Source organism: Amia ocellicauda, chromosome 21 (assembly GCF_036373705.1).
Source record: "Amia ocellicauda isolate fAmiCal2 chromosome 21, fAmiCal2.hap1, whole genome shotgun sequence".
Taxonomy (NCBI): Eukaryota; Metazoa; Chordata; class Actinopteri; order Amiiformes; family Amiidae; genus Amia; species Amia ocellicauda.
Genome location: NC_089870.1, coordinates 15,929,632 through 15,947,148, shown reverse-complemented (window position 1 = coordinate 15,947,148; position 17,517 = coordinate 15,929,632). Strand labels below are relative to the sequence as shown.

At 41.8% G+C, this 17,517-nt stretch overlaps 3 protein-coding genes across 5 annotated transcripts; 1 reads left to right on the top strand and 2 right to left on the bottom strand.

Annotated features, from left to right (window-relative positions):
- Positions 1 to 5: 5 nt before the first annotated feature.
- Positions 6 to 4,008, top strand: gstz1 (glutathione S-transferase zeta 1). 2 transcript variants are annotated; one of them, XM_066694546.1, is made up of 9 exons: positions 6 to 132; positions 930 to 981; positions 1,145 to 1,212; positions 1,645 to 1,725; positions 2,103 to 2,228; positions 2,442 to 2,517; positions 2,877 to 2,929; positions 3,349 to 3,398; positions 3,693 to 4,008. In XM_066694546.1, exons 1-9 carry the CDS (start codon positions 115 to 117, stop codon positions 3,817 to 3,819), a joined length of 651 nt encoding a protein of 216 aa, XP_066550643.1. In that variant the 5' UTR covers positions 6 to 114; the 3' UTR covers positions 3,820 to 4,008. The 2 variants fall into 2 exon arrangements, with proteins under 2 accessions (XP_066550643.1, XP_066550644.1); XM_066694547.1 differs by lacking the exon at positions 6 to 132 and adding an exon at positions 415 to 844.
- Positions 4,009 to 4,072: 64 nt separating this feature from the next.
- LOC136717077 (uncharacterized) lies at positions 4,073 to 9,780 on the bottom strand. Its single transcript, XM_066694545.1, has 13 exons — positions 9,706 to 9,780; positions 9,173 to 9,349; positions 8,916 to 9,027; positions 8,300 to 8,425; positions 7,775 to 7,903; positions 7,535 to 7,682; positions 7,146 to 7,268; positions 6,869 to 7,056; positions 6,486 to 6,682; positions 6,315 to 6,406; positions 6,000 to 6,054; positions 5,698 to 5,795; positions 4,073 to 5,315 (listed from the first exon to the last, which is right to left on the bottom strand). The coding sequence occupies exons 1-13, from the start codon at positions 9,765 to 9,767 to the stop codon at positions 5,080 to 5,082; spliced, it is 1,743 nt and encodes a 580-aa protein (XP_066550642.1). The 5' UTR covers positions 9,768 to 9,780; the 3' UTR covers positions 4,073 to 5,079.
- A 2,212-nt stretch (positions 9,781 to 11,992) lies between these two features.
- Positions 11,993 to 17,167, bottom strand: tmed8 (transmembrane p24 trafficking protein 8). Of its 2 annotated transcripts, none has more exons than XM_066694400.1 (6): positions 17,008 to 17,167; positions 15,870 to 15,981; positions 14,965 to 15,058; positions 14,586 to 14,718; positions 14,171 to 14,464; positions 11,993 to 13,888 (listed from the first exon to the last, which is right to left on the bottom strand). In XM_066694400.1, the coding sequence occupies exons 2-6, from the start codon at positions 15,977 to 15,979 to the stop codon at positions 13,671 to 13,673; spliced, it is 849 nt and encodes a 282-aa protein (XP_066550497.1). In that variant the 5' UTR covers positions 15,980 to 15,981; positions 17,008 to 17,167; the 3' UTR covers positions 11,993 to 13,670. The 2 variants fall into 2 exon arrangements, with proteins under 2 accessions (XP_066550497.1, XP_066550498.1); XM_066694401.1 differs by lacking the exon at positions 17,008 to 17,167 and adding an exon at positions 16,600 to 16,736 and having other exon boundaries at positions 15,870 to 15,979.
- Positions 17,168 to 17,517: the final 350 nt, after the last annotated feature.

Here is a 17,517-nt window from a genome sequence, read left to right as displayed (position 1 = left end):
GAAGAGCGAACGGACTACAATTCCCGAACGCGTTCTGGTTCGGGCGTCATCGCCTCGCTGTGGGCGGGGTTTGGTCATTTAAAGGACACGCACACGAATCGATGGCAGCGGAAAATGAGTGCAACTCTGAAGGTAAAGCACTTGGAAAACATAAATACGCCATTTAGGCCACTCAACTCTTTCCATATGAGGATTATTGTATCAGATAGAACCAATGAGCTTCGTGATCTCAGGGGAGCATTTACAGTTAATGTGGAGATGAGGGCTATGCCTAATCTGGACTATGCGCTTGTTTGTCATTTGCAATACATTGTGCTACACGATGTGGGATATAAAAGATATATATAGTACGCACACTCGCCAGACAGAAACATATCGAATAGAAATGAAGCAACCCTCCCCAAAAAGTGTCCATGTCTATTGTCTCGTATACAGTGGAGAAGTATCCATTTGCATGTTTCATTTTAAACACTGTTGCACATTTTTGTGTGGGCGTGGCGGGAATACAATACTGATCAGATGCTATTAAAACGCGTGTTATAGATACAAATCAATAGTTTCCATTTTGAAGCTTTGTAAGAATCTGTATGAGTCTGTGCATCATTATCCCGATCACTGAGCATTGGTCAATTGCACCATTATGAGACCACACAGCCAGTGATATTCCTCTTCGTTCATGTGTGCTGAGTCATGCTGGTATGCAGACATCCAAGAGGAGGATATTTGAGGACGAACCTGATTGGTTGCCAGAGAAAAAAGTTAACTAATACCAGATCCCCTTAACTGTTAACTGCACATTTCCAAAACCCCGTTATCACTGACTACAATGGCCACTCAGACCAAGGTGAGGTTTTGTTCATTCATACTGGATACAAGTAACGTTTGAATATAGCCTTTAATGATGATGCATGTAAATACTTGTCTTGCAGCCTGTGCTCTACGGATATTTCAGGAGTTCCTGTTCTTGGAGAGTTAGAATTGGTGAGTTATTAGAAGCAAAACAAACAAAAACGCTTTAGTTTATGCTTAGAAAAAAAAAAAAACTACATTTCAAACTTGGTCCGTATCTATTAAATGCAAGGTACATTTGTGTTTTGATGGAAAATGTGTGAAGAGTGACTTGTGTTTCTGTTGCACTCCTCAGCTTTTGCACTAAAAGGTATCGCATATGACCAAGTGCCAGTGAATCTTATTAAGGATGGAGGTCAGCAGGTAAACTCACTACCTTGTTTAAAGAGAGACACTGTTGTTGTCCCAAACCACATTTTGACATTTTTTTTTCTTTTTACCTATGAAAGAAGTTGATTAATTCATCTTGGTGACTATTTCCACTGTAGGATTAGTAAATGTGTAAAAGGAATACATCCGTTTACAGGTTTTGAATGGAATCGGTGATGAAAACAAGTTTGGTTTTAATTAATAAGACAACCAATTCTGATACTAAATTAATGTGACAACTGACTCCAAATATGAGATGACTGACTCCCAGTATGACTTGTATCCGATAGAAAATACAACTGAAGACTGATCACAAAACTAAGTGATCCATGACCAATAAACCACAAAACCAAAGTACAACTGACTCTTGAGAAATATTCTCTGGACACGACAGTCTAATATAGGTTTTTTTTTGTCTCACTTCAGTTAACGGAGCAATACAAGACACTAAACCCCATGCAGCAAGTACCAGCAGTCAGCATTGATGGCATCACACTCTCTCAGTCTGTGAGTCATAAATCAGAGGTTCAGCTCCTGCATCAATTCGGGTGGTTAATGTCTGACATATTCCTCTTGGTCACCAGTATCTTTCCAAACTAGATTTATTTAACTTTAAATCAGATATCAGTATCTTGCAAATGACATGCAAATAGCTTAAGCATAGCATTCAAATGAAATGTAACCTCCTTTTGACATACAAGAAACATTATAAAACATGATCTGTGTATGAAAACTACAATGAAGGACATTCTCAAACAGACAGGAAATACTACACGCTCACAGGATAAGAAGGAAATCCAATTAAAGTGGTTTTGTGGTAGTATACATGTAGGTGTATATTAGTACACACCAGGTTCTTCATCATGTTTTCCCATCATCCTCAGCTGGCAATAATCCAGTACCTGGAAGAGACCAGACCTGGACCCCATCTGCTCCCAGCTGACCCTCAGAAGCGCGCCCAGGTTCGCATGATCTGCGACCACATCGCTGCAGGCATCCAGCCCCTCCAGGTAGCCCAAACCGCACCCACTTGCCCTGCCAGGATACGTTCACGCTTCGCACCAAAGACCCCATAGTTGAAAAACGATTGCCTAACTTTATCATCACTGCCCCCTTGGTTTCTTGTTCTGTCCAAACTGCTCTTATTTTAATATCATGGAAAAGGTCCAAACGGTTAGTTAATTGAGTGTAATATGATGCAAGACCTCTTTCTCTCTTTGCAGAACCTGTATGTCCTACAGAAAATTGGGAATGAGAAAGCGGAATGGGCACAGCACTTCATCAGCCGAGGCTTTGAAGGTGTGTCAGCAAATGATTGTATTGCACCATAACAGGACGTGTTGCCCTATTAGTCTCACTGCTGTCTGTGCTGTTTTTTATTTGTCAGGAAAGATGATGAAACTTCAAACAAAAGTTGTACCAAAAACAAATGCATACCCTACCCAATACATTCACAGATTATTATTACTTTTATAGAATATAAAGCCCCCTTTGTAATGAGCAAGTGAGCGCGTAATGGTATATATATTTCAGTGCGTTGTGCTGCATTAAAGCATTTCTCTATGGGTATCTTGCTTTGTATAAATATTCCAAAATGAGTGAAACCAGATGCTGCTTTTAATTCACCTGTACTAAAGAGGGCTATTATTTTTCTCCAGCTCTTGAAAATATCCTGAAGCAGACTGCTGGAAAGTACTGTGTCAGTGATGAGGTAAAGTAAAAACTATGAAAACAGCAGACATAAGTGTCCAATAGCCTGTCTAAATAAAGGTATTGTAATGATCAGAAGGCATCAGATTTCAGTGTGATCTGAACATTGGCATGCATTACCTCTAGACTTTTCCCCACCACATTTTTAAAATCCAAACGTCTCACTTGATTGAAGCTTTTTCTTTGCCAAATAGAAAACTCTCCATCACATATTCAGTTTATGTCTGGAGGGCAAGTCTATGTTTTGATTTAAACTCTCCGCATCGGGTCAGGATTTTGGAGTATGGTCAATTTGGAAATATGAACTTTCTACTCAAACAAGGTAAGGGAGCTTAATATTTAACAAGAACACTGCACAGTATGTCTTTAGTGCACCAACGGTGATTCAGTTCTTAATAATGGCTTCTTTTTGTTTTGTAGATCTCAATGGCTGACATCTGCCTGGTACCCCAAGTTTATAATGCAAACAGGTAAGGCCACACTTAGTCAGTGTGTTGCAATAGATAACAATAGATGGTAAATACCTTGGCTATTACAAATATAATATGTATGAGTTAATGTCACAGGCTCAGATTAGCACTAATCCTGCACCCCCCCCCAATGTTATTTAAAAAACAGTAGTCCAAGACTAGCACTAATCAACATGGGTGAAGCAATCTGTAAGAGCTTAGATCCCGTAAGAGAGAAATGTCCCTCGACTGTGTCAGCTTACCACTGCGGTGGAATTAACCCTCCTCTGACCCACCCTGTGATGCATCATTCAGGTTTAAGGTCGACCTGGCTCCATTCCCAACAATAAAGAGGATAAACAAAACATTGGTGGAGATTGAAGCATTCAGAGAGAGTCACCCTTCCCGTCAGCCAGACACACCGGCAGAGCTGCGCACATAGACCAGCCCACCCGACAGAGTGAAGATGGAAGAGCGCACAGCCCTGTACAGCTGCGCGAGTGTTTAAAGAGCTTCCTCGGCAGATATCCTGGAAGCTCAGACTGTTGTTGTGTATTTTTGCATTCTGAAGCTCAGTTTTGGATGCTGAAAACCGCTCGTTATTAAACTGTATTGATTGAACACGGCCAAAGCATTCCTTGAAGTACTTGATCATTCCATTGTGATCTTTGACTTGGAAAAAGAACACCACGATGTAACGTCAAAACACGATTTATTATACAAAAAAAAAAAAAGTGTTGATGGCTAAAACAAATCCATTGACAAGTCTTGTTAATTGTCATGGTGTACTTCAGGCTCAGGGGGAGCTGTAACCTCTCTAGCACACACAATAAGCTTGTCCATTCTCAGTGGAAGGCAGCAGACCTTTTGAGGTCTAAGTATCTTTAATCACATGACATTTCAATTTTTATCTTGTAATTAGTTGGTCTGTTCCGTCACGGATGCATTGTGTCTTTAAAGACTGATCGAACCCACTGGTAGTTAATGAGCATTAAAATGTAGTATTCATATGTCCAATATTATACAAAGTGTATGCCTACTTCATGTATGTGAATTCATAACTAGTTATGTACTTAATTGCTTAACATGAAGTACATCTAATACTATCAAGGCTACAAAAGTCATTAATTTAATGGTTCTCATTCATTGTACTAAAAACAAACAAAACATTCAAAGTGATTTAAAAGGTGCAAGTAGATAAAATTAGTAGCCAATGCATTAATGATTGGACACTAAATATGCACATTTCCAGAAATGTTTTTGAATTCGGATTCATAGGAAGCAATAATTAGCGGAAACCTCATATTAAGGTTATGAATTTCACTTGGGATCCCCACTACAAGACAAGCGAGATGAAAATTACTTTACAGGGAAGCGACAATATTGAGTGCTTGGAACCCATTCAGTATCAACCACAAAAATAAAAAAAAATATATATATATATGAGGAGTAAGGAAAATATATATTATATATATAAAAAAGCTAACATACCATTTATTGCTAATTATCCCGTGTATTAATTCTTAAGTGCTCTCTTCTCCAAGGTATCAATACTAATTGGACTTACAACCTCAAAACTCCTAGTCTAAGAATAATAGGTAGACTCTCCCATAACAGCCCCTCTCCCTCCCCTCAGTTTAAAAATATATGCTTAAACACACTAGTTTAATGCTGCACTACTGACGATATACACTTGCCCCTATCATAGCCGCTTTGTTCTGCCCTCTCCGGTCTCCACGGTGGATCGGACCGTGTCGTTGTAGAAGGTGCCGGTGCAGTCCGAGCCACCGAATATCAGAATGGTGCAGACACTGGTGTCAGCCTGCTTCTGTTTGTCGGTGTCGGTGAGGCGCGGACACACCAGGTTGATCATGCTGTGGCCTGCTCGGGGCTTCGCACACAGCGCCGGGCACAACAGCTCACTCCACGAGCTGCTTTCTGTGAGGAAGGGGGTAATAACGGTCAGCCTTCTGTCAATACAGTCAAACAGTCTTGCAGTGTGTGACCCAATATAAAGTTCAGTGCCTCATTGGTTTACCGATTCACCGATCATCCTAGTTAGGTACAAATTAAAAGACTAAACTAAACGGATCGAAAAAGAATCGAAAAACACCCAATATTATCATCCCAAACACTGGTTAGTTGGGTGTGTCAGGCAGCAGACTCTCCAAATAAATGCTGATTGAGAGTTTTGATTCTGAATCATTTAACCTAAGTGCTGTCCCACAAGCACTTGTCAAACTGAAGCAGACAATTCTAGGCAAATAAAAGCAGACATTTGAACAATTGCACTAGCAGGTCAATTATTTCGATTACTTACCCAGATTAAAGAAGAAAATGTCCTGGAGGGCCCCAATGGCACTACAGCCACCACTTATCAGCATTTTCTTATCAGAGACCGGTACAGCAGCGTGGAAACTGACATTTAGGAGGAAACAACAACAGGCTCAGTACAATGCCCATCTGATTAGAACTGTGCTTTTCTGTGCTTATTTTTGCAGCATATGCTTTCTAGTCTCTCCCATTATGTACATAAGTCAATGAAACAAATGTTTTTTCTCTGAAGAACACTTTTCCCCTCCGTTGATTCACTGCAGCACAGAGAAACGCGCCCAATCTCACCCCCGCGGCAGTGGAGGCGTGTTCGCGTACTTCACAGCCGAATACTCCATGTACCCTGGAATGGGGAGAAGAAAAGAGGGGAAAAAAAAGTTAGAACAGTTCTCTTCTGATTTTTAAGTGCGGATTAAAAAGGGCTGATTTCAACAAAAAGCAGTTTCCTGTAACAGACTTAACCACAGGAAGGTAGAACATAATCACACCTAGATAACGATTTACAAAAATCAGATCAAAGTAAAGCCATTTAAGAAAGAAACCCCCCATAGATTTCAAAACATACAGAATATTAATCAAAGTCAAATGTATATATTGTATTACCCAGATCCATTATACAGAGGTCATTCAGATAGGTCGGAGTCTTTTTCCCACCAAAAATAAGCAGTTTGTTCATCAACAGGGTGGCAGAGTGCCTGTTGTATTGACAGGAAAAAAAAAAGTCACTACAAGGTTACGCCTCCTGCTCTACAACAACTTTCACAAGACACTGACCCGAATCTGGGCTGGGGCTTGTCTCCCTCCACGATGGGCTGGTACCAGAGCTCGTACTCCGGGTTGAAGATGAACAGCGCATTGCTGCAGGCCTTGCCTTCAGGGGTGCGGCTGGGGCAGACGCCACCAAACACCAGCAGCTCCTTCTTATAGATGGTTGCAGTGTGGTAAGCCAGGGTGGGGACGAGGCCTCTTGCCTGCCAGGGATGTGCTTCAATTAGTGACTATAGTCTGCAAGTTACTAAAGCAGAAGATTGAATCACTTACAATCAAGCCCATTTTTGAACACTGGGGGATTCACAAGAAGTTAGAGCTGCAAAATCATGCAATTCACACCAGCTAGGGTTTAGCGAAAATACCGAAGCACATTCTGAGAAACTCACAGCCACGTGTGACCATTTCCATGTCAAAGTGTTCAGGATGTAGATGTCACTGTAGCGCCGGCCGTCTTTCATGCCACCATAGACGTACACGGTCTTGGACTCGGGGTCGTAGGTGGCAGAGTGACCCCGAGAGCAGAGTGGGATGGGGCCCGAGCTGGAGCAATCCATGGGAAACCAGAAGTCATCATCTGTAACCAAATACAGGAGGTTAGGGAACAGACCTCACAATCTGATCAACTCCCCCTTCTATAGGGGACTCCCGACGTTCCTCACTCACCAATCTCGAGCTTCCAGAGGGAGTCCGTGCAGTGCGTCTGCTCTGTTGCCTCTCCTCCAATCATGACTGCAGTCTCGGGGTCACTGAGGCACATGGCATGACACCAGCGTGGCCTGGGACGCACTGGAACAAGAGAGAGAAATAAAAACTAAGAAAACAAAAAATACTATAAAACTCTCTCCCCTTTTGCTCTGGTGTGAGAGTATACAACGGTTATAGATGTTTTTCTTTTTACTGCACATAAACTATACATGATCTAAAATCAAAACTTATTTCTTTCGCAAACTTATTTATTAAGAAGCGTTGTGGGATTAAGCTGAATAAAAGCTGCCTCATGAACACCGGGGACCAGACGAAGTGTCCCTGTAAGGGTGTGATGTAATATTAACCTGCTCTGCCCATGTTCCTCGTCCTGGTTTTCAACCCTGACAACAAACCACAGTTCTTCCCCAAGTCCCGAGTGGAATTGTGGGACCTGCCGAGGTCTCCCGAACTCAAGATCAGGAACCTCCTCTTCTCCAAGGCTGTGCATTTCTCCTATATGGTTCAAATATATAAATAACACCAGTTCAGCGAGCAGCTCCATTTGCCTAGCTCTGTATTGCATGGTTTTCCTAATGACATCCTACCACTGGCATCAGACGTGGCTTTTTGTGTGGAGTATAGTCTCTGGTTAAGTTGTACGTGCCGCTCAGCTCTACGGAGCTCGTGCTGTGGCTTCTGCTCTTCTCCCAGCCTGGGTGGTCAGGTGTCCTCACCTGGTAGGAAAAATGTTTATGCATTTGATAGCAGATTCTACTAAGTGAAAGACATTCATATATCAAACCATACCATACCACTCAAATTTCAGTTTCCACCCTTTTCTTGTTGACGATCTATGTTCTTTTTTTTTTTGTTTTTCATCCCAGGTCTTCTGCTGATTCTACCCTTAGTTCATCTCATGCTACATTAAATTAGGCAGTCGATTCTTGCATAATGTTTTGAAGAAAAAGGTAAACATGAGGACAAAAAGCCGCATGAATAAAGACAGGGCGAGGACCACAATGGAGTTGCCAGAGCAACACAGAAGCCAACTTGTTCTCGTCAGATGTATGTCCAGCCCGTACTGATCACTCACAGTCTGGCCTTTTAGTGCCACGTGCAGCCGCGCTCACCAGCTGCTTGCCTCCTCCACAGAGCTGGCCAGGGAAGGTCTCCACCTGCTGCGTGCCAGACTGCCAATCCGACCGCGTGCGTTTCCGTGATGACACCGGAGTGCTGCTTGTAAAGCCGGCTTTAACCTGTTTGAGAAACCATGCAGGATTCAGACGTCCTTTTCCGACCAAGCCTGCGCTTCTCAGTCCTCTTCCTGGGGGCCCACTTTTGTTCCAACCGAGCGCTGAATGACTGACTTATTCAACGAATACATTTGCCTTCCAAGAGCTTTTTCCATCATTATGAACAGCTGGGGATTTCAAATATAATAAGCAAACTTGGGTTCTCCAGCTTTTTGTATCTAGGGCCATTTAAAAAAAGTCAATTTAAGCGAATTAGTCGTGCAAATAAGCAGTAAAAGAGCTTGTCTGGAACAAAAACCAGCAGGACAGTTTCAGCAAATCAGGACCAGGTTCAAGAACCACTGGACTAAGACACCATTATGCAATATACATGGCTTGAGTTACTTATTTAACTTTATTTGTGTGCGTGTCCTTCTTCTTCAGTGCTGTACTTGTTTAGCATCTATAGTTTATGTGCAGTGGAGTAGGGACAGGGTGGAATGAATGTATTCACCTGACACACCACCGCAGGAGTGAGCACAATCTTCCCAAACAGCCCTAGTTCAGCCCTCTCCACGGCCGCTGAGAGGAGGTCCGACCGCCAGTCTCCCTCCCAAACCAGGCACCTTCACACACAATGTAAACACATGACATTTCTGTACACACCTCTCACACCATACACACGCCTTTCCCATGACCATACATCCAATTGCAGGCCCAGTCTTAATGATGGATGTGATTGAATGAATGCTAAACCTAAACATTGCTCACCTTCTTTGAGAGGAAAGAGTTCCGAGATGTTGGCACTTCACATCTGGACCCACCAGCACGTCCACCATGATGACCGTGTCGCTGGAATAGGACCTCCAGTCGCCCAGGCTGAACACGACCAGCTGCTCCGGCAATGGCAGAGGTACCTGCGCCCGGTAGCACAGGCGGTTGGGTTCACTATGGGGCGATAATAAACCAAGAGTCGTGCAAAGCAATGCAAAGTGTCACTATTTCCCGTTATCTCATAAGAACAAGTAGGCCGACATGGGCGTCTGCGCTGCTCAACCAATGGGATCGTTGGGATTCTGCAGATCTGCGCAGAACTGAGCATATCTGCGCTACAAGAACGCCACCAAAAACGGTTTTCATTAAGTAATCCATAATTTTGAACAGGTTAGCACATATGACTGTAAACCTGGAGGTAAAGTTTTTTTTTTAGTTAATTACACACACGTTGCACACAGGCCATTTACGTCCCTCTGTTTTGACTGCCATGCAACGCCAAACAAAATCGTCAAACGCGGTGTTACTACCTGGTCAACTGTCGGGGGGCGTCTCGTAGGGACCACATTGTGTAAAAAGAAACCTTCCCCATTTCATTTATTGTCCCCAACTTCATATGTTATATCGTAAGCGCCGGGCCTGTAAACCTTTTATTAAAAACACGCATGCTCAATGACGTCACCAATCAACCCGCACTAATTAAGCGTGCGTGCGGCTGCGTCAGCGGAGGACGTTTCATTAAAGCGACGTTTCCTCAATATATACAATTTTAAGTGGAATAATCTTAAAATAACATTTCACTAATAAGCCAAGTACACCTGAAACTAAGAGTCTACACCTCGTCAGAGTTTTCACAATGTAATGAATGAAAAGGGAGAGAATTGCTTAGTTTAATTATTATCAATAATCAAGAATCATATAAAGAAAATCCAGACATCTTCACACCTGCATTATATATTCATATACCACATACCTAGATATATATTCTTAGAGATGCTAATAAGACCTTTTGTCTCCCCTAGTAAAGGTTATGTCCTCCCTGAAATCAGTGTATATATTTATTTTATGAATGCACTCTTTGTAGGATGTATCTACCTACCTGGTAACAGTCCCTGGTGTTTTCCATGACTATTATACCACAGATATAACTTAAATGATCCCACTTGTATTTGATACGAACATAGGTTTTCAGTTCCAACAGGAGGTACTTTTCACACGTTGTAGGTTTTAATGACAAGCTGAGGAAGAGCGAATTCCCACTGCAGTTTCAACACAACTGCAATCCTTTCATCATAGAGGAAACCATCTGCATCGTCCTGAAGGACTGGGTCTCTAGCAGGGAACGTGCACTTCAGCTCACTATAATGGGGACCTATGGGAGTCACAGCACCTATTATTACATCATTTAATGTGTATTACTTTATTACATAAAGACCCCAAAAAAAAAAAAAAAAAAGACAATTGTCAGATTTTTGTTGTGTTTTTTGCCGAGTAAAAGGTGTACAAACTATGAAGGAACGGTCAATCCCATATATATATATTTTAATATTATTATTATTATTTTTTTAATGCATATTAATCAAAGAATATTGAGTGTACGAGATTAGGATTCAGCATGTTTTGTTTCAATAAAACCATACATTGAGGCATTCACAATTAAATCTCCCTCTAAGATAAGAACGTTTAAGATTAGAATCAATGAAAAATATAAGATAAAGGCTGTGATTATTTTTCTATAGTTTGTACTGAGGAGCCTATGACAATATAATAGTTGTAAACACAGATGCTGTTGATGTTTACAGCATTGTACATATGGCTCTAGTGATAAGGAGCAAACCTCAGTGACGTGTGTGCCTTTAGTATTCCTTTATTGCATTTAAACCAGAAAGGCCCTGTGTAAACACTTTAATAACACCCACATTTACCTCACTTAGGGTCAGCTGATGAGACACAAATGAACACTCAAATTGTAAAAGATACAGATTGTAGTTTACTACTTTACTAAATTCAAGGCTCTCTGGTGCTGTGATGTGGCTATATGGTTGTTATTAGGACTCTTCTGTACCATAATGTATCCTACGTACTGATAAGTTAATATAGTACTACCAACATTAGAAAACCTAAGCCTTATAAAACTTCCATCCATACTGAGAGAAAATAAATTACAAACATTATCAAACAGCAGGCTACTACTCAAGATACTGTATATTCAACAACCCAACAAAGTTAATTTAACCAACAAATCTAGGATTTTTAAAATTTCAAGCAATTTGATACTGGAACAAAAGGGGCAATCATTTGTTTTCACGTTATTATGAAACACAAATGCATTTTATCAGAAATCATTACATTATCACAAACAGAAAAACACCACTGGAGTCTAAAAGCATGGATTCCAATACAGATACATTTCAAATAATAAAAATTAGATATATACTCCACGTACCCTGCTATGTAGAGTGTCACAAGTTAAAAAGCTGTCTGGGTTTATTAGATTTTTTTTATAGAATTGAATACTGTGAAACCAGCAAGCATTGAATGCACAGAAGGCCTGAGTGGGTAAATAATGATTGTTTATCTGCCTGTAATTCAGTCACATGCTGAAGCCATTACAGACTCCAATGCCACAGTTCTTGAAATCTGTTAAAACTAGCAATGAAATGCAGCTCTCATGCAAGATAAATGCTTAAACAAAGTAACTTGGTTGTAAAATTACTTCAAGCACAGAGGTGGGGCTGATTATTCAACCAAGTTCTTTTGTTTTGAATTGAAACCCATTCACACTGACGACACAAATAGTATGCAATGAAACCAGGATGGAAAAGAGATTGTCTTTATTTAGATTTTTCAAGAAAAGCATGTGACCCAGTAAAGAAGAGGTTTACAGTTCAATGAATACGAACCAAAGTTTTGCTTTGTATATAGCAGCATAACACATATGAAGTCTTTGGGGAAAAAGAAAAAGATTGTGAAAGGCAATTAAATTAAACAACAGCAACATACACTATATGTGGGGCTGACCATGCCAAAAAACAGCTTTCTACTGAGATGAGAAGGCGATGCATCTCAATATTGATGTTACTATTCCACATTTGTTTGTGATCTCAGGTAAAATCCATACTGGCCTTAATCAGTCACAACAACTTTGAGACAAATATGGAAGTTCATATTTGTCCTTCATATATATCAAGAGTACCTGAAGAGAACCTTAAGTATGAACTTTGAATAGACAGAAAGATTACTTCGTACAAAGTAAGACATTCTATACAATTTGTAAAAATAGTCAAACCTACATTACACCAAATATAACGTTAGATAGTGCCTTTAAATGTCTTGGCAAACTGGAAAACAACCCCACAATTTATACCAGAACAGGGGTAAAGTAAATATTGAATCTTTGTGCAAACAATAGTCTTACATAAAAATAAGAAAAAGGTTTTTAATGTCAAGAATATAGTTAATCTGAAATGCATCCATCTCATATCATATGTTTTTTACAGACCAATTGTGTTCCTATGGCTGGATTCTATACTGTTCTATGTTTTAGATATATGTCTGTAAATGGCAGATAGTCAGAATTGAGCAGAAAGTATAATAAATGTGCTGTCTCAAAGCGAGCTCACAATTCATCCCCTGAGGTGGCTGAGCTGACGTTTGGACGTGTGCTTTACGGTCCTAAAGATAACTCAATAGCAAGATTGGAAAAAATACGGCAGGCACATGATCATCAGTTTTCTTTTTCCTGCCATTTTAACATCAGCACTGGAGCAGACGGTTTGTGAATGTGTCCTGAAGCATCTCACATCATTCAAAGGAATCAGGCAACGCGTCTGCCTCCTGAGCAAAGGTTTGATTTCTACTGGGGGTTTTGTGTTCAAACTCATCAATAACCTAACTCAATAAAGCAGACAGTAACAGATGACTTCAGAGCTGGCTAAGACAACTACAGAACACAGCGAGTGGAAAGTGGAACATCATTACTACTGTGACGCCGGACTCCAGACCTTGCGCTTCAAAAACCTCGTACTGGCTTTAGGTCTAGCTTGCAAACTTGAAATGCATTTCCTATAGAAGTGTGAAGTACCCCGACCAACACCAAAGCCATGTTATAATGATTCTTAATACATAAACACGGATATTGAACATCTCTTATTCATTACACAGAACACACACAACAGCCAAACACTGGATTCTTGCGTCTTCGGAACCCAATTTAAATTTAAACTCTTATAATAAAAACTCTTTGAAATACCTGAACTCTTCAGTTTAAAAAAGTCACTTCCAAGGAAAATTAATACACCTCCAGCGTTACATGTTTTGCCCTTCACGTACAACACTAAACTATCACAAGAAGGTGGTCAATTTAAACAAAATAGAAACTATTCCTAGACGATCTTTATTCATAAACACTATAATTATATTTTTAAACAAATAAAAAATAGAAATGTCAAAGTCTTTCTGTCCAAACATCCATCTTTGGTCTGTTTGCGGGCCCTCAGGCACTGTAATACACCCTGTAGTACAGAGTTTTATTCCTCCACAGGGAGTAGGAGTTGTCGAACTTCAGTAAGTACGTCCCTTCCCCGGGGTATTCGTGACTCCCACCTTGTACCACCAAGTGGCTGTCTTGACGGTACACCGGCAGAATCTCTCCCAGGTGGGAGGTCGATGACGTTTTGGACCCCTTTTCCACGTCCCCCGGAGTGACAGGACCTGCAGGACATAGATGCGTGGATTTAATGTTGAATCCCTCATGAATCTATCAGCAAACAACTACATGAAAGCAAAACTAATGGCATTCTCTGGTCCTTAACCTCCATTCAACATTGGCAACTCAGACTTTACTAATTATATCACTAATTATATCAGTAAAGACGTTTGGTCTCATCTTCAGGTCTTGTGCGATCTAGGAAGAAGTTAAGACAGCAATGAAAAATGGGACAAATCAATAAACAAATCAATAACTTTGCGGGCGACCGAGGCAGCGTCCCTGACCTTCCAGCTCATCCTCCTCGTCCTCGTCCTCGCTGGACTCGCTGATGTGCACGGTGATGGCTCTGCTGGTCACCGGCGTCCAGTCGAAATAAATCCCGAAGCCGATGTCGTAGTTGTCCGTGGCGAACTCCCAGCACACCCGCTTCCCCTCGGGGATGGTGGGCACGTGCACCGTCATGACATCGCCGCGGTACACCGTCACCACGCTGTCCTTCTCCTGCTTCATCTTCATCTTCAGCTCCTTAATGGCCAGAGAGGTCCAGGTGGTGGGGGGCGTGAGGGGCGGCATCGGAGCTGTGGGGGGGGGGGGGAGGGGACACACACTGTCTTCAGCGCCAACGTTTAAAGTGGTCTCGAGCGGGTGTAGGGGGCTGGGACTGGAGTATTTGGGGTTGCCGATTCTACAGGAGCTCACCTTTCTCAGTTAGGGGCACCACAGTGCTAGAAGCCTTGTCATCAGGGTGGACCGTTGTCCCCCCGTTGGAGCTCTGTGCTGAGGGAGGAGACGCTGCCCCAGTCCAACCATCTCCATCAGACTCCTGGCTGCCCTGATAATCATAACCCAGAACACTTGTTAGAAGTCGATCAATTCCTAAACTAAATCCGAAACTCCACAGCCCTTGAAATGCATAAATCACCTTCACTCAGTGCCGTGGGGGCATACTTTGTCTGTCCAATGCACATAAACATGGACAACAGCATATTCAAAGAACCTGTTGGCAAAGCAAATATGCCTGTCATTTCCCTCCGGTGATATCAGTGTAACACTATATATACACTCCATAAAGGCTTACCTCTCTGGGCTGTTTAACCCCTGTGTGCTTTAGGTCTTCGCTCTGGCAGGGGCTGGCATTGTTAGGTTTCTGGGAAAGGTCTGTGCTTTGAAGCCTCTCAGGGGAACAGATAGGGAGCAGATAATGAATAAACAGCAGTCATTGTGAGTGGCTCGGCACACCATGTGTACTATTTGGCCATCGCAGATTAATTCAGGCACATTTGTGATGAATATCTAGAACCACAAATGGATCCTATGTGATTTTAAAAACAAGTGATATATAATAAAACATTTGAACAATATTGTAGTATCTCAGTACAAATACACCACTAAATTATATATATTTATATATGCATCATAAGCAATTTAAATACCTGATTTTTCATGCTTGTTTGTTTTTTTGAGATTGCTTTTTTATTATTATTTAATTAATTAAAAACTTCCAAACCCAGACATGCAAGCAACAAAAACAGTAGAAAATATGAATGCAGGCTTCATAAGAAATGTATTTTCTCAACTGAACCGTGAAATTCAACCATCTGCCGGAGACATAATTCGGCACATGCCAAAATAAACATTCATGAACACATCTGTAATTTTATACTGTATTGTTGCACTTTTATATGTCTCTTATGTCCTGTAAGTCACCCTGGATAAGGGCAATCTGCCAAGAAATAAATAAACACTATAATAACACATTTGCAATAAATAAATTAGCTTTTTCGTGATCAGGTGTGTGGATTTCCTTCCTCCCACCCCTCAATAAATACAATTAAGAACATATTTAGTAAATGCAGATGCAAACAATACCCCCTTGCTCCCCAAAGCCTTTGAAAGGGACTCCTGCTATCGGAGGCAAAGTGAAGAACATGCACTGCTAAACAAAAAGTAAGTTACGCTACAGCCAAGCAATAAAGCGGCTACCTCTCCTGTCCGTTGCGCTCACAGCTCTTGGACGCTATTCCTGGGAAAGAGGACACGGACAGGGCAGACAGCCTCGACTGCAGTTCTGAACTCGTTTCCAGGTTCTCCATCTCTGAAACGAAGACAAGCAGCTCAGAGAGGCCTCGCCGGTGGAAGGAGGCCCCAGCTGGAGTGATACTGCACCTGAGCTCCACAGCAAAGCGCCGCTTTATTTTAGCTGCTCTGAGTAGGTCTTGGGGGATTTGGATCTGAATTCCCAGTGCAGGGCAAGGATTCATGACTGCAGACTGATCTGGCCAGGTTTGTTTTTATGAAAGGGGGCATACAAGTAAAACAAGCTTGGATAGAATGATGCCCATTTGCAAAGCAGAATTTAGATGGGCATTCAATGGGCATACAGATATTAAAATGTATAATTAATAGTTGACATTATATGTATGTGTTACATCGATGCGTTTTGATATTGAGATATAATACACATCTTTGCAAATGCATACTTTACACAACAGTGGTTTCTTTTCCAGTGCAGTCTGGCCTTCTTGGTCACATGACGCAGAAACATTTCTAAGTTAATACCAATGCCCTCTTAAAGGAATCGTGTTTACATGTGTGCCAGTGGTTGCATTGTAAATAAGGACACACTAGAATGCCACTTATTAAAAAGGAACATATTGCAACATGTCATAATAAGGGAGGAGTGCAGACCCAAGGCTAATCTCTTCCCACTCACATCACATCATATGAACTGACGCCTCTTTCCACGGACACCAGCAACACTTTATATGTTCAATCGACGTGTAATAGTTGTTTAATCCGGGGACTCTGTAATGCACCCCGGCGACGTCTTAACATTCATCTTAAAAAGTAGCTAAACAAGATACATATTCAAAGACACGTCTAGCACAATACATAACATATCCCGGGTGGAGTCGGCCTTTTCTCTAACGTGCAAACAAGTCTTAATGAAATGCAATGTGTAAAGCATAAGGAAACCGCTGCGGTTCTGGAGCGGGTTCAGTGATTTCTGGTGCAAAACGCTGTCTGACAGGCTGTCAACTTGTCAGCGCGTTTGTTTTCAGGCGGAAACCGATGCTGCCTGTAGATAATGTGCGTTTTCCGCCGTGTCCGCCGTGCTTACCGCTCTTACTCCGGTTCTGGTTCGACCCACACGAGCCCCTGTACGGAAGCCGGCCCGGACACGACGGTACCAACGCGGATCTGGACGCGGGCAGGCGCTGCGCGGAGCTCCGGCATCCACAGCTGGGGGGGAGAAGAGACTTCCGGGAAAAGCCGAGCGTGGCCGGAATTTGACGATGTTGCGCAAGTCTTGGAAGGCCGAGCTTGACTGCAGATTGAGTCCTGCAATAGTGTGACGTGTGCGTTTAGACAGCCCTGAATACTGTCCCACAGAAGCATGCAATGACATATTTGTATCCCGATTAATGACACCGTTTTCAGTTATTTGTGATAATCTATGATACATGTCCGATACATATACTGTCGCTTTAGGTGTGTGATTGCGGTGACAACAGGGTATTGCCAATGCACGGTTAAGATTTAAATCAGTAACGTACTACATGCACAATAAATGCATGCTATTCCTAGTGCATCTAGACATCAAAACCTTCGTGTTTTTGTGCATGCATTG